Source organism: Xyrauchen texanus, chromosome 36 (assembly GCF_025860055.1).
Source record: "Xyrauchen texanus isolate HMW12.3.18 chromosome 36, RBS_HiC_50CHRs, whole genome shotgun sequence".
NCBI lineage: Eukaryota > Metazoa > Chordata > Actinopteri > Cypriniformes > Catostomidae > Xyrauchen > Xyrauchen texanus.
In genome coordinates this window covers 20,170,671-20,193,709 of record NC_068311.1, presented here as the reverse complement: position 1 = coordinate 20,193,709, position 23,039 = coordinate 20,170,671, and the positions used below count along the sequence as shown (strand labels likewise).

Below are 23,039 nucleotides of genomic sequence, written 5' to 3'. Positions count from 1 at the left end.
GCCAACAAAGTGTGCCAAATGAGCTCTGCTGCAACAACTCCCCCCTTAAAGTGCTTGAATGCAGCTTTTAGAAATTTGAGCACTGGAATTTCTGGAAAATCGCCTTGTTTTGATGAAAAGTGCTTGAGATTAAAGTGGAGAGTTTCCTCCGTGTAATGCGTGTCCATCAATCCTTACTGTTTTTACAGTCAGATAAAAAGTACAAATACATATTAATTTTAATCTCATACAGCATGGATGAGCTAAAGAAACCGAGAGATTCTCCTTACTGTTCACTGAACCGGAACACTGCTCGTTGAACCCTTAAAGTGACAGTACCTTTTTAACATATCTTATACAAATGAATGTAAACTCAATGTTATTACTTGTAAATTGTACACATTATTTCAAACAGTTGTAGCTCATATCATTATTATATATACAATTTCATGATATAATATTAATTAATATAATGTAGAATTCTTTTTATTTTTAAGTTAAAGTAAAATTGTGATTCTAATAATGATGACAAACAAATCATACATAGATAGATAGATAGATAGATAGAGAGAGAGAAAGAGAGAGAGGCTTAAAACAGACAACATCATAATCCTGTTAAACACCTGTTGCATTTTATACAACTTTTCTATTGAACATCGTTTTTCCCCGTATTAATGTAGCAACCATTTTAAAAAACCAATAAGTAAATTGTGTGATACAGTTACCATTTAAATCATGCTAAAAAAACTCCCTTTAAATGCACAGCCTCTTGTGGCTTATTGCTTTAAAAGAGGCCTGGCATTTAGGAAACAAGGTCCAGTCTACTTATCACAGTGGCTATAAATACAAATTGAGGTTAAACGTGACCTCTCCACCACCCCCGAAATATCCATGTTGTGTGACACTGATGTGAACCATATTTAACACCTATACATTTGAAGAGGGGTGTAAAGACTTAACACCACCCCATTGCCCCCAGTGCTCAGTCACACACAAACACACACTCTCTCTGGGCCAGCTGTCTCAGTGGTGGTCCTACAGAGCAGATGGACAGGGACGCTGCACTCTCTCCATCACTAAGGTCATCAGTGGTCCCCTGGGGGGCTAAAAAAAAAAAGTTGAGTGCAGAAAACGAGAGACGGAGATGGAGGGGCCCCAAAAGGAAACCCCTTTGGACAGCAGCACACTCTGTAGCATTTGCAATAAATTACCCGCATCTGCCTTCCGTACGAGGCACGCCCAAACCCCACTGGGAGCATGGGTGTGTGTTTCGCAGTGTATTTGTTATTGAGTGCATGTATGAATAATTTGATTTTTATAGATTACTATAGCAACACACTAACTTAATGACATCCAAATCACATTGAGTAACAGAGGAAGCCTAATGTGTTAATGATTAGTACTTCTACATAGCTAGCGTGTGCATGATCTTCTGTGTGTGTGACCAGAGCTGTGAAATGCAGCTGGGCATAATAGTGTCATGTTGCCGAGTCAAACAGTCCCCAATTCCCCAGGTAAAACATTGGAGCACGAGCCAGAGGAAGCGTGCCTCCGGCTAGATGCCACGCTACGCACCTGCCAATCAAAGCCCCGTCCACCCCCTATCTAAGCTCGGGACCTCAGCATCTACTGGTGTCATATCTAGACAAAAACAGTTCACAGAAAGGCCACATTGGGCATTGCACGATATTCACCCAAAAATGAAAATTCGGTCATCATTTACTCACCCTCATATCGTTCCAAACCCGGATAACTTACTTCTATGGAACACAAAAGGAGACATTGGGCACAATGTTAGTAACTGACAGGCTCAGTCACCATTCACTTTCATTGCATGGAAAGAAAGATGCAATAAAAAGTGAAGTGACTGAGGCTGTCCCTAATGTTTTGCCTAATGTCTCAATTTGTGTTTTTTCAATTTTCATGGAACAAAATTGTACAGGTTTGGAACAACATGAAGGTGAGTGAATGATGATCATTTTCATTTTGGGTGCAATATCCCTTGCTTCAAAGCAATACCAATGAAACTCTTGTGTCATGCATTGCTTCAAGTGTTCAAGCTGGCCAAAAATGCATGATGTTAAAAAGTTATAAAGTGTTTACTTCAAGTCACTCAAGTTGGCTACTTTAAGTATTTCACGGTTTTCTTTTAACTGGCCTCCATCTATATACGGTTTCTTCTCGAGGATGTTTGGCTCACATTGGCAGCTTTTGATGTTTTTCTCCAGAATTCTTGAGAACACACTATAACTGGCCTCCATCTTCCGGCCAATCGCTTTTGCTCATCTCCCCTCCCACCCCTTTAACGGTCCAGATGGGAGATGAGGGAGGGGAGAGAGGAGGAGAGGGAGGGCAGAGTGAAAAGGACGTATTTTGGCAGAAGGTGGATGGAGAGAAAGTGCTGATGGGGGTCTAGAGGACAATGCCAGACAGGCAGTGGTGAAATGTGACCTGAGTGTAGACCTATTGCACAAATACGCTCGTATATACACACACACACTTCTAATTGCATGATCACTATTGAGTAACATGACCCGGTGAACTTCAAATAATTTAAATTCCACATCACATTAATGCTGATTGGGGCTGAGGATCGCCAATGACCTTACAATACCCATCGCAATACACGTCACAATTTAATACACCTCGATGCATCACAATGTCATAATTGGATCACAACTGAAACCGTGACAAAAGCATGGAATTTGAATTGATAAATTCCTAATGATTCTCATACCTAGCTGTGAATCATCTTTTTTGTGCACAGATAAATGCCGGTTTCAAAATTTGCATTTATTTAGACAATCTACTACTTAATTAATTGATTAGCAGAAAATGATATCAATGAACACAAAAATAAATAAATAAAAATATTTATAGAAGGATCTAAAATATTGATGCAATATTGTAAGAAAAATATTGTTTAAACATGATCTCTTTGTGGTGTAGTGTGCACACAGAGTAGTTTTGCAACTGAAGCTTCACAGTAACAGACACTCTCTACAAAGTAGCAGGTTTTGAACTCGAAACTTAATTTCCTGAGATTTTTACAGTTAACCAAGAAAGGATTTACAGAGAGTTAATTGAATAGTAAAAAAAAACAAAACAAATCTATAAATCTTGACATCAACAGTCTCCTTGGCGATCATGATTTCAAGCTCAATTACACTCCCGAGCACCATCCAGCGCTCTGCATCAAGCACTAGAAAGTGTACCGTAATCAAGCTTAAAATCATGATCGTGGCTAGAGAATGCAATGGCAAGATTTATAGTCAAATAAAAAGTGCTTTGTCACTTTGGTCTGTTCTCACCCAAGATGACATATATTAAACTACTGGGAGTCTTTTTTGATCACTTTTATGTTGCCTTTATGTGCTTTTTGGAGCTTTAAAATATTGGTCACCATTCACTAGTATTAAATAAATCTTTGTTTATTTTCAGCTGAAGAAAGAAAGTCATACACGTTTTAGATGGGCGAGTAAATGATAAGAGCATTTACATTTATGTGTGAATTAACCCATTAGACAAATAAGCATTATAACTTTTGCATGTTTAGTGCTTCATATACAAACCTCCAGTAACTTGTGTGACATGCTAATCAGTTAATGGATGAGAAGAGAATACATTAAATAGTAAGTCCCCCACCCCCTCACACACGAATGTATGTGATTTGAAGTAGTTTGAGTCCACTTTCAGCATTTTGCATTTTTCGATATAAATGATTATGATATAATCATAATCATGCATGTGAATTGTCACAGCACATCTTGCGAAAGAGCTTTTTACATTTTGTCCTACATTATTCTAAATGACACAAATGGGTAATCACTAGCCCGCAAGCAACAGTGAGAGAGGAGCGGGCTATTTAATTTATATGATGTATCTCGCACCGCCATTCCAATCTACATCTTGATGTAGTCCTTCCTCACGATCACGCAACATGTTTTCATCAGCTGAATGGAAGCCTAAACAATGTTAATGTGTGACGAGACTTGCGCTGCGTGTGCAAGCCATTCACACATCACAAGCTGATCAACTATTTAGCCCTCTTCGGTGAATCACACCTGAAAATCCTAACATGCTATTTCCAGGTTTAATGTATATTTTGATTAGACGCAGATTCTTGAACCCCACGATGTGGGTTTATGTTTTCTCTTTTAAGGTAATTTTGAGTGTGACTGGTTTAAGGAGGGTGCACCTGTATGCTGGGTCAAGATGGAATGCAGGTGCAGAATTTATATAAAATAATAAACTCCTCTCTCGTCGTTACTGGCGTGCCAGTGACGACCCCTGCCTATTTCTAGCACTATAATACAGATATACATTTGGGTTTAAATGGAAGAGGTTTCGCCCCATTCACAAGCATAATGAGGAGAAAGCTTGGATAATGATGGACAGCCTAACTAAGGAAAAGGAGGAGACAGAAGGTTAATGAGGCCCGAGAAGGGAGATTGGAGGAGGAGAAAAGGAGGGGAAGAAACTGCTATTGTCTTGGGCTGTTGAGAAAAGAGAAAAAGAATAAGGACATAACAGTGGGGAAAATCAATGGGCGAACAGAAGGACGGCATGCTGCAGAGAGACAGGGGGCATAATGTTGCCCGGGTCACACAGAAGGAGGAGGCCCATGGTGTGGGGGAGCAGGACAGGGAGTCTAGAGAACTACACTCAGACCACACTACATTATATGCATGGATGTAGGAGCTCTAAAGAATGATTTATTAATGTGTAACTATTTGTAATAAATGAGTAAGGATAAGGAGTCTGATTGCAGAATGAAAAAAAAAACATGTTGCAACATTGCAACACTGGGTTTTCCTACAACACATTGGTGAGACTCAACATCTGGTCAAATAAGTAGCATCTTCCTAATGGTGAAACAAATATTTTAGACAAGTTTATCTTGTTTGAAATGCTTCTAATGTGAATGAAATGACTCTTTAAATAGAAAATGAAATGGGCTTTAAATAGTGAACAATTGACCAACAAAGCGCGATTATCTAGAGGCAGATGTAAAGAGTTAAATCAGAAATATCATAAAATGTACCTTAACATGGTGGCCCTCCATGTAGCGTGTGGCATCCCGAAAGAGCCGGTACATCACAAATCCTTGAGGGTCTATGCTGTCAATCAAAGGATACGCCGTCTGCGGGCATTCACAACATTTTATGTATTAATATTTTGACAGCATCTTTCTTGTGCAGAACACTGTTGGAGATGAGGGGCAGAATGTTAGCCTCAGTCGACATTCACTTTCATTGTATTAAATAAAGATGCAATGCAAATGAATGGTGACTGAGGCTAACATTCTGCCTAATCTCCTTTTGTGTTCCATGGAAGAAAGGAAGTCATATGTGTTTGAAACAACATGAGGGTAAGAAAATGTAGACAATTTTCATTGTTCTCAAAAGTAAAATAAAACACAGTCTATATAGGGATGCAAACTGACCGTGATCATATTTGTGCATAAAAAGTTGTGATTCTCAAAACTGCAGTGCTATGGCTTGAAAAGCCTGTGCTTGTTAAAGGGATAGTTCACCCATGAACTCACTTACATATCATCCCAGATGAGTATGACTTCGTTTCTTCTGCTGAACACAAATTAAGATTTTTAGAAGAATATTTCAGCTCTGTAGGTCCATACAATGTGAATGGTGACCAGAAATTTCAAGCTCCAAAAATCACAAAGGCAGCATAAAAGTAATCCATAATTCTAGTGGTTTGATACATGTCTTCTGAAGCGATCTAATAACTTTGGGTGAGAAACAGATCAATATTTGAGTCTTTTTTACTATTAATACACATTTTGAAAGTAAAAGTGGAGATTTATAGTAAAAAGGATTTAAATATTGATCTGTTTATCACCAGCACCTATCATATCACTTCTGAAGACAAAGATTTAACCACTGAAGTCATATAGATTACGTTTATGCTTCCTTAATTTCCTTATTTGGAGCTTCCAAGTTCTGATCACCATTCATTTGCAGTGGATCAGAACTTGGACCTACAGAAATATTATTCTAAAAATCTTAATTTGTGTTCAGCAGAAGAAAGAAAGTCATACACTGGCATGACATGAGGGTGAGTAAATTATGAGAGAATTTTTGGGTGAACTAATGCTTTAAGCATTAAGACACTGTTGACAGAAAACTAACAGAAAACAGTTGAAAAACTAAATTTACATTCACATTCATTAGAATGAAAGAGAACGGCAGCAGCAACTTGAAGGCAAAGAGGTCAAATTAAAACAAGGCTCATTTGCATGACTTAAGAAGTGTGGCCAGTGGCAACATCAGTCGGGTATCAGATAAATCAACTAAACAGACTAAAGAATTAATCACTGGTGCCACATCAACAAAACAACATCAGACACACACAAACACTGGCAGTTTGACTGAAGCCTAACATAAAAGTCTCACTAACAGCACCATATAGGAAACATTATGTTTGAGCATTTGTAAAAACTCCTTGTTTGTAGAATCAACAAACGTGTAGGTGTGCCACTGTACCCAAAATATAAACTATTGAGAGTGAGTTCACATTAATGCTAAGCAGGGTTGGAAAACTTTACCTTACAATAGTAGCTGAAACAATCAGTGTATACAAAAACAAATAACAAGTCCATCACAACTGGCATTATTGTGGTAAATAGATGATATCTTTTTAAGAATCCTGCATACTCACCATGCCTGTCTCTGATGTGAAGATGACTATCTCATAGAGTGGGGTCAGTTGCTGGAACAGAAAGTCTATGCCAGGCCTCTTCTTAAAACGCCAGCCTGTGGCCAACTAGAGGCGGCAGAGACAGATCCATTAAACATTAAATACACAATAAACACGCACGCACTTTCAAAATGGAGTGCATTCAGTTAATTTTAGAAGAAATAATACATAATATGTAACAGATTTTGGCCACTAGACTTCTGGAGCATTCCACCACTGGCCTTCTCATCCCATCTACAGTGTGTTGTGCCTGCAGGTGGTATTTTAGGCTTGAGTTTTGATAATTAAATTAATTCAACATTGCATGCCTGCAAATAGCTTTTATTTAAAGTACCATCTGGATTACATTTAATAATAAATATGCGGTTAGAGGGTCTTTATCAATCCTTTACTTTTACAATCATTAACTCACTCTAAATGACAGCCCAACAATTCTTTAAAGTCTTTCAAAAGAGGACAGAACAGAATGAAGCACTTTTCATGGCATTGTGTTAAATAATTTATCAGCGAAGGTTGCTGACTTTCCTGATTTTACACCGATGACTCTTAAAGGGATAGTTCACCCAAAAATGAAAATTCTCTCATCAATTATTCACACTCATGCCATCCCAGATGTGTATGTCTTTCGTCTGAAGAACGCAAAATAAGATTTTTAGAAGAATATTTCAGCTCTGTAGGTTCATGCAATGCAAGTGAATGGTGATCAGAACTTTGAAGCTCCAAAAAGGAAATAAAGTCAGCATAAAAGTAAACCAGATGACTCCGGTGGTTAAATTAATGTCTTAATGACGATCCTGTTGGTTTTGGGTGAGAACCGATATCGGTTATCTGCAAAAATCTATGCTGATAGTTTATTTTTTCCACTCTTTTCTTCATAATTTGGAATGCACAATACCCAATGGGCTCCAAGTTCTTGTGGTGGCGTAGTGACTCGCCTCAATCCGGGTGGCATAGGATGAATCTCAGTTGCCTCAGTGTCCTAGACAGTCAATCCACGCATCTTATCACGTGGCATGTTGAGCGCATTACCGTGGAGACATGGCGTGTGGAGACCCACGCTATCATCCGTCGCATCCACGCACAACTCACCATGCGTCCCACCGAGAACCACATTAGAGAGACCACGAGGAGGTTACTCCATGCGACTCAACCCTGCCAAGCAACCGGACCAATTTGGTTGCTTAGGAGACCTGGCTGGAGTCACTCAGCACACCCTCTTTTATTCCTCCTCAATTATCCGTTCCTCTGATAATGACATCTTTAAAATGTAACCAAGGGCATGCAAATAAAATTCAAATGCAACTATATGGAAACGTCCCTCATCAGCACATATATCATGTATTCAACTTCATATATTGTGAATAATAATAATAATAATAATAATATATAGGCTATAAAAAGCTTAACTTAATAAATATTAAAAACAGAGCATTGTAACAGAGACAAGTCATTTCAAAATAAGAGTCCTGATGGGGTTCAGGCTTGTTTAGTGTTAAAAGTCCCACGTTAAAAATCCAATCTTCTTTTCTTCTGATTATTATTCAGATTTTGGTTGAAAAATAAACCACATTTGGGATTTCTTTCATTTTGTACTCTGACCTCTATGTCTGTGCAGGCTATACAATGTTATTTCATTCTATGAATGTTTTTTTTTTTTTAAAAAGATCGCCCAATTAAACAGTTATCTGCCTTTTCCACCACCTTAGTTATTGGTATTGTCAAAACCCACTATTGGTCAACTTTTAGCGAGAACAGACCAAAATGTAACTCCTTTTTCACTGTACATCTTGATATCAGTAATTTCTTTGGTGATCATGATTTTAAGCTCGATTACACTTCCTATAGCGGCATCTAGTGCGCTGTGAATGCGTAACGTACAAGTGAAAAATGTGTTACATTTTGGTCTGTTCTCTCCCAAAACTGACTGGATGGCTTCAGAAGACATTAATTAAACCACCGGAGTCATCTGATTTACTTTTATGCTGACTTTATTTCCTTTTTGGAGCTTCAAAGGCCAGGGGCCAGATTGACAAGAAAGTTCATAAGAACGTTCCTAAGTGCAATTCTTAAAATAATTGTGAAGAAGTCCTCAAATATTTTCTTAAGACTAAAAAGACAGACTTTGACATAGTCGGATCAGCCTGATAATGGAGTTGCCTTGTCTAAAATCCTACAACAAATGTAATACTTCAACACTGGTAAATCATAAGAATAAATGTATCTTTTAACTTTTTTTTATTTTTTTTTATTAAAATAGCATGCACCTTGCGACAATTTTTTAAAATGTAGTGTGTGAGATGTGTTAGGAGAAATGTATTTGCTGCTAACCATTTGAGAACTTTTAATTTGACATGGAGGAAAAGAAAAGAAACAAAAACTTCTGTAGACAAGAGGTTCTTGAGGAAATTACTGCAAGGAAAAATTCTCCTTAGGAAGCTTGATAATTATATCACGTCAGAAATTAAGAGGTGGGTAAATGGGAATAAGTGGCGGAGGCCGTCTCCGCTGTGCACAACTCAGATAGGGATGTGGATGGTGGTGAAAAAGAAAGTCTCAGCTTTCTAATGTTACAATTATTGTTTCTATGAACCCTAAAGTTGACGTAGAGCACTATATGCAGCGGATCAGTTTGAAAAAGCATGATTAGTCACTACATTAAGAAGCTTCAAAACGACATTTATTGTTTGAATTTGGTGAGAACATTTACACGGTTTGAAAGCGGAAAACAAAAACATAAATCACAAAACAGTTAGAAACATGTTTTGGTCTAATATAACATTTCTACATAAACAGGCCATTGCGACTTCAGACGCGCATGACAGAACACATCACATTTAAAACAACCCAGTTAATTCATTAAACATCTTACCTTTTAGAATATAAGATAACTGTGAGTTTTCCCATCTAGATTTTTCTTAAATAATCTTAAGAAAAAAATAAAAATCTTTCTAAAGTTTTTTTTCAGGAATACAAAATATTCATAACTTTTTTCTTATGTTAGAAATTAAGAAGAAAATGGTAATTTTAAAGTAAGAATTTTCTTCTTAAGAACGTTTCATGAATCCAGCACCTGATAACCATTCACTTGCATTGTATGGACCTTCAGAGCTGAGATATTCTTCTGAAAATCTTTATTTGTGTTCTGCAGAAGAAAGTAAGTCATACACATCTCAGATGGCATGAGGGTGAGTAAATGATGAGAGAATTTCCATTTTTGGGTGAGCTTTCCCTTTAATAAGCAGACAAAGTGTTAAGTCATTTAAACACTTTAAACATTTCACATTTACATTTTATGCATTTGGCAGATGCTTTTGTCTAAAGAGATTATGCATGCAATGTATATTTGTCTTATTTTGTGTGTTTCCTGGTAATCAAACCAATGATCTTGGCAATGCTAGCACCATGCTCAACCAGTTAAGCTACAGGAAACCCTAAATGGTTTCTATTTCCATGATAAATTATTTACCTTATCAAAAACCGAAAACACATAGGATTTTTACCTTTTACCCCTTTTCATGTTGAATGTAATCACCTTTACCAGCTTACTCAATATGCGCAACTTATGTGCGCATTCCTGTTTAGAAACGTTACAGAGAACATTAGAGAGCTCACTCAGCATTTTAGCATACATCTTGGCTAATTCTTCTTTTTCTTTATTCTTCTGTACATAGAGATAGGAACTTTTAGTGTGGCTTAGATTAGCATATACTTAGTGTGCTATGAACTTGTTCACTGCAACATATGGCACAGCACAGCCATGTATATCCAGTATACATAAAAGAAAGTAAAAAAAATAAATAGTAGAGTACAGTCTCAGACAAAGCATCAGTTGAGGTTAAACAAAAATCACTGTGCCATGCGCAACGGTAACAGTCTGCTGAGGAGTGTCAGGTTACATGTGGGCTATACTCCAGCTGTCAGCTGGCCAGGTAGAGGGAATAAATGGGGAGGAGAAAACAGGTAAGGGAGATCGACAGGTGGTTGGCCCAAAACAGCCAGATCCAGATGGCCTTATGCAGGAATTGGGAAATGATAAGGATAGTTTATCAAAAGGGGAAAATCTTTCAAACTGTTAAAATATCAAGATCGTTTAATAGTAAATTAAAAAGATAGACACTTTATTGCAGATGGGATCCAACAGAATACACAAAGCATGTACACAGGAGCAGCCGTGTTTATCTTGGAACTGCCTTCGGCCTGCAATTAAACACCCACCAAAAGTCTCGATTTTATCTGAGGTTCAGAGTCTTATGGTATTCACTGACATTACACAGATTGCAACTATCAAGATTTATGTAGCCTATCATTTCCTGGAACCATGTTAAATTTAGATCTGAGAGTGCAAAGTTTGGGTCTGAAAAATAACTATTGGAAAGAATGGAGAGCATGCCTTTCAGCAAAGTCATAGAATATAGTCACATGCAACTGGAACACAAGATGACTCAAATGAGCAGATTATAAGAAATATATATAGTACAAATCAATGCAAAAAAACTGTCAACAACGGGGTTGGAGTTATCAGTAAATCAGAGTTTGGTAACAGCAACACCAAACATGGAGTCAAATCCAAGGGAACTTGCTGATAAAACTTACTGTAAATCCCTTTGGATAAAAGCAACTGCTAAATGCATAAATGTTTTCAATTCCAAAGAGATTAAATTAAATCCCAATTGGCTGTCCACTTTTTGGCCAAATACACACCACAAACCATCCTGCATAAATTCCTCAATCCTGAAAGATTTCTTGGTTACTCTTTTTTTTTTTTTCTTTAATGGACAGGACAGTGAAAAAGAGGGGAATGGGATTAGGACATGATGCAAGCCAGATACGAACCTGCCTCCCTATTAGCATATCAGCTCTTTTTATGCATCTTCAGCACTACACTCTGCTCTGACTTGCTTGGTTAATGTAAATGAGATGTGAAACCTACCGACCACTCTGGATGCAGGAGGACATCAGTGAGCTCCAGCACTAGAGTGTATGGAGGCTGATAATAGGGTTCTCGCAGAGGGTCTGGGAGAAGCTTTGGGCTTGTGGGCTCAATGATCATCTTCATAGAAACAGAAAAAGAACATATTTAAACATTATGATTATGTTTTAGGAAGTTACTCAAAAAAGTTATACAAATTACAACTCTAAAATTGTAATGAGGTTAATTTTTAACTTCAAATATGTATCACATTAATAATGACTTAAAAGTTACTTTCCAAAACACTTGTTTTCCCACTCAACAAAATACGGTCTATATTTCCTCCTCGTTCATTGATTCATCGCGATTATCTAATCAGCTAAATGTCTGGCAGTGCAGTGCAAAAACTCAAGCAAATCAAAAAAATTTGATTTCAGTGATTGACTGACACGATTGTTGGTGCCAGACGGGCTGGTTCGAGCATTTCTGTAACTGGTGATCTCCTGGGATTTTCACGAACAACAGATTACAGTTTACTCCGAATGGTGCCAAAAACAAAAAACATCCAGTGAGCCGCAGTTCTGCGGACGGAAACACCTTGTTGATAAGAGAGCTCAACGGAGAATGGCCAGACTGGTTCGAGCTGACAGAAATCTACAGTAATTGCAGTAATTAATTACATTGAAAATAGAATACAAACAACTCTGCTTCCAAAGAACATAAATACAAACTGTTTATGGTATCCTCTCACCTGTCTGTAATCTTTGAAGTATTTGAAGGTTCTTTTAAGCTGCTGAATGACAGGAACCTCTAGAAGACAGACAAATACATTGGTGAAGCCTGAAGAAGAAAATATTTCTACCGCTTGTCGGTATAAAGAAACATTTTAATCATGAGCATTATTTGTGGCTGCCTACAAGCCATCACAAAACGTTTGCAATTTAGTACATTCTATCAAATGACTAATGCATGCCTTTATAAAAATAAATGACTTTGGGCCTTTTGTGGAAAGTCATTTTCTTAATACCCCCAATCCAGTACACCAACATGCTAATGGTTAGATAATAGTTACGCCAGCATCATCAAATAATAATAATGGCCACTTCGATTACAACATGTCCACATCATTCAAACTAAATTGATTATCCCATTTTGCCACTTCATGTCTTCCTACAATCACCATATGCCACCTCAAGCGGTAGAAAGGGCAGATAAAGTGGCGGCACACAGGTTCCACGCACCTCCTGCCTGGTGCACTGTGCGTCTGTTAAGGCAGCCAGCCCACCAAGGGGGCCAGTTGACAACATCAGTGCACAAGTACGGAGGCTGATTTTGTGACGTGGGGGAGGGACGATACAAACTGCTTTAACAGTTTGCTGCTCTATCCCTTTCCCTCCCTTTCTCCTCTCATTGTTTGATTAGTTCGGATGGGGAGTGTTGCCTATTGGAAGTCTCCGATGGTATAAGCTTTTTCTTGAGACTAATGAGTGAAACAGGATGGATGTCCCCTCATCACACTCATGTTGAAGGGAACTGTGAAACAGTGGTACTATGGCCATGGGTAGAAAAATTCACATGCTGTGTTAAATTGAAGCATTCAAGAACACTCATGCGTTCAGCTGTATTTGTACAGTCAGTATCAACATGGATATTGAAATCACCAAGCAGTATAACATTGGGAGACATAGCACAGGCATGCGTGGGTGAGAGTATTTCACCAAGTTCAGAGAAAAAGTGAGGCTGATACTTTGGAGGTCAATAAATCAATAAGACAATGAGAGGAGTTTCACCAACAATCTTGAGAGCCAGATATTAAACTGATGTGACATTATGAAATTCAGCCAAAACCGCTCATGCCATCTCAACAAACAACAGCTAGACCACCCCCCTTTCTGTGAGGTCGGGTTTAGACAAATATTTGTATCCATGGGGAGTAAGCAAATTTAGCTATAGAAAGTAATTAGGTGTTTGCCAGGTTTCAGTTTGCAGTAGCATGTCCAGTTTTTTTAAATCAGCGATGAATTAATTGAGAACTGACGCTACGTCCATTAGAGAGTGTGACAGTTCAATAGTGCCAAATCCTGACGAACAAATCCGAAGTGTTTTGATGTGGAGTAGTGATCATCTTCAGTGAATGCCTCAATGAAAGGGAGTTTGAGCACCTTGCCAATGCAAGATCAGTTTTACAGCACCGTCTTTTTGTCCAGATAGATAGAATTGCTGTGGGAAAGGAGCGATAGACTGGAGAGTCTACGGTGAGCGGTGGATATACCGTGGCCGCCAGAGGATTCAGAGTTCACGACAGAGTTCATATGTTTTGGAGTCTCAACATGGATGGCAGTTTAAGACCAAGTCGTGATGTCAGTAGTTGGATTTCCATGACATGAATGCCAAGGACATCCAAAACATGTTCATATGCGAGATACAGAACAAAAACAGTCATGAGAATACGGCAATTGCAGAGCTGCATAATAATTTGAGAGAGAATAAGGACTTACATTTTGGTCTGATCACACATAGCTTAAGAAGACTTAGAAATAGTACACAAGTCACATGGACTCTTTTATGGTGATTTTATAGTGAATATAGTAAATGTTTTATGTATTACAGTTACAGTTTGTCCTTTATGGAGCTCGACATCCCATGGTCACGATGACATTTTGTTGTACAGAGTTAAATAAAGACTAATTTTAATTTGTGGCCAAACTATCCCTTTAAATGGCAATGTGAGGTTTTATGATGATAAAATGCAGGCCATGTTAAATGAAACACCTGCGGCATCTAAAGTTGAGAATAAAAAAAAAATACTAAATTACATTTGTCATTTTTAAAGGAGTGTTCAGAAGAAAGTTTATCCACTTTACATCGATCACAGTTATCACAGTAACTTCAGCTCAAACTGGCACACATCTGCCACAGCTGCATAAGTCCTTCCTTCTCCACATGGCCAAGATCAATACAAAAGGGTGAACAGTTGCAAGAACCGTTACCAAGACTGATCCAAGACAACACCCCCCCCCCCCAAAAAAAAACAAGCGCAAAACAACTGGGTCCGCTTTTGAAGAATCTCTTGTCCTAACCTTGTTTGTCAGTGTAAACGGCGAGGAGTCCTATTGTTTCTTCACTGAAGGCCTGTGGCACTCTGGAGGGATGCCCATTGAGTCCCAGGCAAGGAAGGAGGGAGAGGAAGATCGATGGTTAGGCCTCTGGACACAACAAAAGCCTCCTTTAATCCTGCACTGGTTTAGCATATGCTTCACTAGTTTGCCAAAGGCCATTACTCAATTGCCTTTCTTCCTCCACCCCTTTCTTTGGAAGCCTCTTGGTCTTCTCCCTGTCAATCGCTCCTTTCTCCAGCAATGAAAAGTGGTCTTTAGGTACGGCCCCTCACTCAGAGCGGTCATATGGGAATCTATCCCTTCTGTGGATAGTGTACCAGGCCTGTGGTAGTGTTCTCCAGGATGGCCTGTAGTTCACTGTTTGTTTAGAGTACGAAGGGCTTTGTATGCATTCCATTTGCAACAATGACTAATGTATCACACATAAACAAAAAGTCTTCCGATTCTCACCCACTAACCTAGCAACTATACCTTCTGCCAACACTCTCCATTACCATGATGACAATACATTCTTACTGTTAGGATCATTCTTGGTGCTATAAAAGGTGCACTCAGTAATGTTTTTCCTTATTTAAAAGGTTTTACATCTAAATAAATGAATAGTAATTTTTAAAAAATATCTACTGTATAAAATCATGAACACTCATGCGAGATGAAAAGTTCAGTCATATCAGTAAACTTATAAAAGCACTATTAATATACATAGAGAAGGGGCACCTCATGCTATGCCATGTTAGCATCACATGACAAGTTTAATACTACTTGCTTAAATCTCAGAAACTCAGTAACAAATCCATGCATTCAATCAATAAATAAGATATTTTATATATTATTATTTGTTACATGTTCATGTTTAATTGCATAATTTGTACTATTTATACATATTTACATTGATTTGTTGAACGTGCTTAAACTGGTACGGTCTCTAAAAAAAACAAAAACAAACTGCATTTCTGTAAAGAGCATCTTTAAATGAGCACATGTTCATGAGCGCAAGTTAACGAGAGACTCAAATGGCTTTACCTCATCTGTGTCATGCATGATTAGAATTAAACATTTATTTTTGTTGTTTTTGATCAACAACGGACTCCAGACATTATTCTTCAATGGGTTGCGTGGACACACCTTACATGGAGTAACTTTTACTCTCAACAAGCAGTGAAAGGATTTTGCTGCTGAATACTCCACCACAATACTACAAAAATTGTGAAAAAGTGAGCCAGTTGCCAAGTTTATACTTTGTCGCATATCGTGAAATTTGATTGCAAATACAAGTGATTTCCTCTCATTGTATTTCAGTGTTGAGCATAGAGTAAAAGATAGAATCGATAGAGTTTGTTCAAATGAAGATTTGCGATGCATCGGAAAATCTATATTTTTACCCACCCCTAAAAACTACTGTGAATGATGCAGCATCCAGGCCACTAGGTGTTAGTGTAAGCCATACATTGACATACTTTAAAAAATTACTGAGTGCACCTTTAATTGTGTCCTTTGCTACCTGAATTAATAAAATCACAATTTGTGAGTAACCGATATACTGTTAAGGTTGATAAATCGGTTGATATTTGGTCTCTTTAACCTCATGCTACCCCATGTCCACATTCTTGGAAGTTGTATTTTAGCTTCACTATATGCAACGCATAATTTAAATTAATTTAAACAGACTGATCTCAGTTCTTAAAATTCTGGGCTGTCAGTAAAGGGTTAAACGTTGGACGCACAGAGTCAAATGCAAAACAACATGGCGCTGATCACAGAGGAGTTGGTAGAGGGAGAGGAAAAAAATAAAAGTCTTGTTTCAATTGATATGCCATTTTTAAATGAGCAATTTATCGCAAAATGCCAAGCTGCTAAGCACATACACTAATGTGTACTTTAGTGCATTTTCTCCTTAGAAATAGTCTCAGGTTACTCTTGTAACCTCGGTTCCCTGAGATGAAGGGAACAAGACATTGCTGAAAGCTTTGGGGAATTCCTTTTCCACTACCTAGTTGAAGTTGATCATAATGGCAATCTTATGATTGGCAATGGTGTTTGAGCCACGCCCTATTAGGCAAGCATTTGCCCTATATTTGCAGGCACTCACCATTTCTTCAGAATTTTTTGGCTGAGGACAAGAACACATCACTCGTACCTCGAAACTCTGAAATAGTAGTGCGGCCAAGTTTTAATGTCTCGTTCCCTTCATCTCAGGCAACTGAGGTTACAAGAGTAACCAGAGACGTTCACTATCGATTCAGTTCACAAGACACTGCTGAACGCTTTGGGGAATGGAGTCCCATCATGCCGCTCTACGTAACGCAACACCCTTGGATGCACCAGGGTATAAAACACTTTGAAGAATATGTATATAAAAAGGTCGGAGGCCTGTCGGGCAGTGATTTAGTATAATATCTCTTTAGTGTGTATGAAAATAAATAACCCCACATGGTGAAAACCAGACGGGAAGTTTATCATAGTCTGAGGATGTGTCAAATAATACACACAGTATAATTTAACCCCTTTATACCAGAGGTAGAGAGGGAGGTTTTATTATTTATATTGGAAGTGCTTGTGACTTCTAGTGGGAGTAAGTTGGGTAGCATCCTACACAGGTGACTGTATAAAATTATAACAGGTAGCCCCTCCCATGATAAGGGGCTCGGGCTCACCTGCCGGGTTTTAGAATAGTAAGTTCTCTAGACAGAGAGGACTCGTGAAAAGATGGATGCTGTTACTAGATACAAATCAAAAAAGGAAATGAAAAATGCCCACAGCAGTCACGCTCTGGTCTCAGGAGGTTAAATGATCTGAATCTACTGATAATGTTTCCCATTTGGCCCAATTGCACACCATCAAACTTTTGATGGCATGAAGTCTAGTACACGTTGTGCGTGTTAACACGCACACGACAATACGCTGATAACTACCAAAAAGGTCCAAAAATCCAACAATACAAGAAACCAGTGTTTACCAGGGATTTGAAATCATCGGGCAATTCTCCGATTTTTACATCAAAACATAAAGTGGCATGCGCACAACACTTGCGAACACTGGAAAACACAGACAGAATGCCGGTAAAGCTGAAAGCATGCAGAGTTAAATCAGGGTTATGGAAAAAAAACCTGAGATATTTTTGTGCATTGATGGCTTATTAACGCACTCATTGTCTCAAAACTGAGAACCACCAACTTTCAGACCATAGTGAAACAATGTAAAACTGATATAAAGCACCCAACCAGTTTGTTACTTACAGGCCATTTAAGAGCAGGCCTTCAGTCATTAGCAGTGAGCACATGGACCAAAAATGTTGCATTCATACAGTACACCTGAGCACGTTACACAAACCTTTATATTTTTATTTCCTTGATTATTGCTGATATTGGTTGGTGATGAAATCTTTGTGTGTTTAGCTGCAAGCAAAACAACCCTTCCACCTGGCATATTTAAATCCAAACCGTATCACCTGCAACAAGACTACACTTGTCATTTTAGACCCAGGTGATGCGTGAATCTGTTGTTAAATTCCATTCCAAATGAATCTAGTTACAAACATATGACATCATGTTGTTACTAAGGTATAAAATAAACAAACTTAACTGACTGTAGGACTTTGTATTTGTATTAGAATGTGTGATTTCATACAAACAAAATGTTTTATGTGACTCAATTAATTATGCCTCTCGCTAATTGCATCCAGTACAAATTGAGTGATGCAGCTTTTGAAAAGGCTGTGGGATGGTTCAGGATGTGCATGCATGCGTCTTCCATCGAATGCCGTCACTTGGCAAAGCATTTGCATTTAGTCATTTAACAGACAAAGCAAAAAGCTTTTTTGGAGGCATGCCTGTTTGCCCAGTCCTGTCTACCCAAGGATAGGGCTTATCAAGGGTCCAACTCTTCGTCCCCATGCTACCCTTCTGCTGTGAGAAGGAGGGTGAGCATGGGCCCAGGAGGCAGAAAACCTGCTTCTCCACTCCCCTGAGGGAGTAGGCGTTTCACCCTATTCCCTAAAGTAATCATGGCCCTTCGTTATGGCATTAAAAGCTATAAGAGCATTAGTATTGGACAGCAGTGCTCAGGGCTCTGTGGTAATAAATCGAGGTGGGGAGAAAGAAGGACAAGTCAGGGAATGATCGCTTGGCGACAGCAGCCTGCTATCTCAATTCATATCAGCAGTACATAAGCGCAGGTGGCCTATTACCTTTAGTCTGTTAATGATAATGCCAAAGACAGCATACTTCCAGTTGATGGTACTATAAATAGGTCAAAGCTATCACCACCAAACAAGACCCTTCACCATAAAACCCAAGTCACATTTAATTGACAGGAAGCCAATCATAAAATGCATAGTTTATACAAAAATGAAAATTGTCATAATTTACTTACTCTCAAGTTACTCCAAATCCGAATGACTTTGTATAAAAACAAGTAATGAAAAAACAAAAGGGGGTCTGGGGCAGTAAAGCTTCAAAATGACAATAAATAAATAAACACCATGAAAATTCCACTATTGCATCAGTTTTCAATTCAATAATGTTTGGTCATGAGACTTGTGAAAACCAATGACGTTTGATGCTATTAATGTCAAATCTGATGCAACTAATGCACCAAATGATGCGATGAATGACTAGAGCTACAGAGGAGGGCAAGATTTTCAATGAATAATGACTTAAATTTTGGTCTGCTCATCACACAATCCTATATGTCTTCAGAAGATTTGGAATACATCACACAAGACATATGGCTTACTTTTATGGTGTTTTTTTTGTTATTTTGTAGCTTGCCAGTCACAGTACCAATTATCTTTTATTATATGGAAGGGCCATTTAAAAAAATAATGTTTCATGGGTGAAAGCACAAATCATACAGGTTTAGAATGTATAATGAATAAATGATTAATTTAAAAGGAATTTTCATTTTAGGCTTACTATTCCTTTAAAACTGCCAAACAAAATGCACAGCCGTACAAACCAACAATTCATAATTTAGCTGAAGTTCATCAGATCAAGTATCAAAGCAGCATGAATGGAAGTGATTGTTACAGTTGCAACTGGCAAATGTATCACATGCCACTGGTTAAGTCTAGTCAGAGTATGTAAGCGATTGATGCCTGCAGGGGGCATGTGGAGGGGTCCAATGAGTCTAATGGAACATTTGACTGTGGAGTGGATTGGCACCAACTGGCATTGTGTTTAGTGTGTGGTGCTCTATGGCACTATGGCACCATCATATGTCTTTCTAACCTGACAGTGGAACGAACACCCAGGCAAGACAGAAGGGTCTTCAACTGCTAAAAAGGCCTGTCTGACAAACAATACATTTCTGCATTTGAAAGGCTTGGGAATGACTAAAGGTTGAATTAATGGTATTTGAAAGGTACAGATTGAAGGTCTAAAATAAAACTGTTTAGTAAAAATGGTTATCCTTTATATTTACATTGACTTTCCTCTGATCAGGATCTACTTCCCCACTATTCTGCATTAAAATACCCTTTGTCTAGGATTCAATAGAAAAAATAAATTGCAGCTTTACTTAGACTTTGATATCCCAATTTACACAGGTTCAGCCTGAAGCTTAAACAAAAATCTATGACAACTCTCTTATCACAGAGTCTCAGAGCATGTGTCAATATTAACTTCCTCTTGAGCTTTAAGCAATGCATTTCAAAGCCTTAATCAATTAAAGGTATAGTTCACCTGAAAATGAATGATAAGTTCACCTGAAAATCTGATGATAAGTCCCTCTTCAATATAGTGCCAGTAGATACTGTTTTTTAAAGAGGGCGGAATAGAATTACTATTAAATATGGTCAAAGTGGGCTCAGATTGACTGATCCAATCACAAAGGATATTAAATTGTTTATAGAATTCTTGAGATATATGTGATTGAAATGAACAGAAAATGGTTATTTTGAATAAGCATCATCTTAATTTGTCACTCAAAAAAGCATCTTGTTTTCTCAAACGTTTTTGTTAACAAATTTTGGCCCTATATCTATTGTCCCTATATTTACCAGTACACAATATTCAGCCATGTTGTACTCTATTATATAACAACAACTGTATAAAATGTATATTAAGGCTTTCTTTGTTAGCACAAATTCTTTTTAAGATATCAACTTTCATAGCTTCCAAGAATTGCTTCAGGGCCTACATGTGTGCAGATAAGGGGAGGACTTACCTTTATCAAACTCATCTGGAATCTGGAAAAAAAGAAAAGGAGGTGTGATAGAAGAAATGTTTTCAGTGCACACTGGTACATTAAGCAATCACATGTGGGTGCAAAACAAGTTCAATTAAGAAATATAATGCTGTGACATGCGCAAGCCAAAACAAAAACAAATTAGCAGTAAAATGTATGACAAAACTGATTAGATGTTTCTAGACTGACAGGCAGGTAGCAAGAACACAACAAAATCAAGGGTTGAATAAAAGGAATCCTGCATGACACAAAGTGAATTTTTTTCTCTCCTCTGAATTCCAAAGAACCAGTAGAAAACGTTGTTTTGGCATGCAATTTGAAGTCTGCACACTTAAAGTTAAATAATTTTATACATGATTATAACTTAAGTAATACTACATTTGTGGAAAACGAAACAAAAACTGTTACTTGTTTGACATGTTTAACTTGTGGTGGAGCCCCTGAACTACAAGGAAAAACGGAAGTTGCCATAATCAGACACAATTACTATTCTCAGCATGGAATACTAGTCATTACTGAATACTGCCAATTAAAATAAATACAATTCTAAATGTGCCGCTCTGAATAAGGTATAAACTAGAAAGCTCTCTTAATTAGCCAAGATTGTAAATATTATTGAAAATACTTAGGCCTATACTTCTTTGCCCTCTACAACATTAAATAGTACACCAATAAGCAGTCAGATTCAGCAGCACACGAATGAATATTCAGCAGGTCATGCCCCACATTGGATCCAGCACACTCCAACAGGGCAGGAGCACCACTTGCTGCCTGCTGGGACCAATCACAACATAGCAGGGGAGCAGAAGGGCTGTTTCTGCTTCATTCAATTTTCTCTCCTGTAATCGTTCATTTTACTAGGGCAGCTTTGGCGCCTACTGCTGGACAAAACTGTGTACACACACACACACACACACACACACACACACACACAGTATGCAAAAACGAAGGAATTATCACCAGACCAGATGGGAATAAACTTGGTGGATGAGGAAGTGGGCAATCTGTGAATTTATCAAGGACACCTTGTCTCCTTAATTGGACAAGCAATGTTCTATGAGTGCTGATATTTTGTATGAGTGTCTGTTTCCGTCTGTGTTTGCTACATACAATTAGTAACATTTTAACCAAACTATTTAGGTTGACAAAGCAAAAACAAACAATTGTCAGATAAATTGTATCCAAATCTCTGAAATGTAATTTACTCAATATTAAGTTCTTTATAGATCTGCTGAATAAACTATCACACAAGCAAGAGAGCTGTTGTACAGTATATAAGTAACTAATACATTGACATTGTAGTCTGGTGGTGTGAATAAAGTCTGTGGGTGATAATCATATGAAGTGTTGTTCATTGACTTACATCAGTACAGTTGAAGTCAGAACTTTACAGACACCTTAGCCAAATACATTTAAACTCTGTTTTTCACAATTCCTGACATTTAATTGTGGAAAACATTCCCTGTCTTAGGTCTTTTAGGATCACTACTTTATTTTAAGAATGTGAAATGTCAGAATAACAGTAGAGAAAATTATTTATTTCAGCTTTTCTTTCTTTCATCACGTTCCCAGTTGATCAGAAGTTTACATACACTTTGTTAGTATTGCCTTTAAATTGTTTAATTTGGGTCAAACGTTTTGGGTAGCCATCCACAAGATTCTCACACGAAGTGACTGGAATTTTGACCCGTTCCTCCAGACAGAACGTGTAACGGAGTCAGGTTTGTAGGCCTCCTTGCTCGCACACGCTTTTTCCATTCTGCTCAAATATTTTCTTTCGGATTGAGGTCAGGTCTTTGTGATGGCCACTTCAATACCTTGACTTTGTTGTTCTAAAGCCATTTTGCCAAAACTTTGGAGTTGTATGGATTACTTTTATGCTGCCTTTTTGTGCTTTTTTTTTGAGCTTCAGAGTTTTGGCCACAATTCACTTGCATTTTATGGACCTACAGAGCTGAAATATTCTTCTAAAAATCTTCGTTTGTGGTCTGCAGAAGTAAGGGATAGCATGAGGGTGAATAAATTATGTGAGATTTTTCATTATTGGGTGAACTATCCCTTTAAGGTATGTGCAGTTTTGGTCACAAACATGGAGGCGCAGTCATACAGGGATGTCAAGTAAAGTC

General features: G+C 38.0%; 1 protein-coding gene across 1 annotated transcript in view; it reads right to left on the bottom strand.

Moving 5' to 3' along the window:
• Positions 1-23,039, bottom strand: part of timm50 (translocase of inner mitochondrial membrane 50 homolog (S. cerevisiae)) — a 40,206-nt gene that overhangs the window by 3,455 nt on the left and 13,712 nt on the right. The window contains exons 4-8 of the mRNA XM_052106884.1: positions 20,893-20,914; positions 12,360-12,418; positions 11,630-11,749; positions 6,661-6,765; positions 5,024-5,122 (exon numbers count right to left, since the gene is read on the bottom strand). Coding sequence (XP_051962844.1) covers positions 5,024-5,122; positions 6,661-6,765; positions 11,630-11,749; positions 12,360-12,418; positions 20,893-20,914 — 405 coding nt within the window. The remainder of the gene's footprint in view (positions 1-5,023; positions 5,123-6,660; positions 6,766-11,629; positions 11,750-12,359; positions 12,419-20,892; positions 20,915-23,039) is intronic.